This window comes from Pteropus vampyrus, unplaced genomic scaffold (assembly GCF_000151845.1).
Source record: "Pteropus vampyrus isolate Shadow unplaced genomic scaffold, Pvam_2.0 Scaffold11678, whole genome shotgun sequence".
In the NCBI taxonomy this organism is placed as follows: Eukaryota; Metazoa; Chordata; class Mammalia; order Chiroptera; family Pteropodidae; genus Pteropus; species Pteropus vampyrus.
In genome coordinates, this window is record NW_011900459.1 from 730 (window position 1) to 1,337 (window position 608).

A 608-nucleotide genomic window follows, 5' to 3' on the forward strand; every position below is an offset into this window, starting at 1 on the left:
CCAGGCCCCAGGGGTCGGCGTGACTCTCGGCGCGCGCCAGAAAGGTCCCGTGGGCAGGACACGCCAGCCACGCGCTACCGCCCCAACGCCGCGCACCTGTCTTGGGCGTGGCCCTGAAGCCGGGTCCCGCGGCTCCGCCCCGCCCCGCCCCGGCCGCGCCGCTCGCTGGTTGGCCGAGCCGGTGCGCTATGCTAATGAGTCTGACCCTGCCCGCACCTGCCGCGGCGCCGCGGACTGGCGCCCACCGACTTACAAGTGGAACCCGCGCCCGTGAGGAGCCATGCCGCGCTCCTTCCTGGTGAAAACGCACCCCAGCACCAGGGTCCCCAACTATGGGCAGCTGGAGACGCAGAGAGGTAGGGGCCGCCGGGCACCCCAGCCAGGGCCCAGGGCCTGGGCTGCCGCGGGGCAGGAGGGAGAGCGGGGGACACCTGTCCCAGGTGGGAGGAGAGGAGCTCTCCAGCACAGCTGGGGCCGAGGCCCTGGGGCTGGAAGTAGGTAGGTGGCCCGAGCCAGGCGGAGCAGGTGAGGATTCTCTCTCCCACTTAGAGAAGTTTCTATTCTTCCAGTCCCTCTGGGCTCACCCTCTATGGCTTGGTGCTAAAGTT

The 608-nt window shown here is 70.2% G+C and overlaps 1 protein-coding gene across 1 annotated transcript in view; it reads left to right on the forward strand.

The window, feature by feature from the left end:
* Positions 1-280: 280 nt before the first annotated feature.
* Positions 281-608, forward strand: part of SNAI3 (snail family transcriptional repressor 3) — a gene marked incomplete at its 3' end in the record, with an annotated part of 2,442 nt that continues 2,114 nt past the window's right edge. The window contains exon 1 of the mRNA XM_011386904.1: positions 281-356. Coding sequence (XP_011385206.1) covers positions 281-356 — 76 coding nt within the window. The remainder of the gene's footprint in view (positions 357-608) is intronic.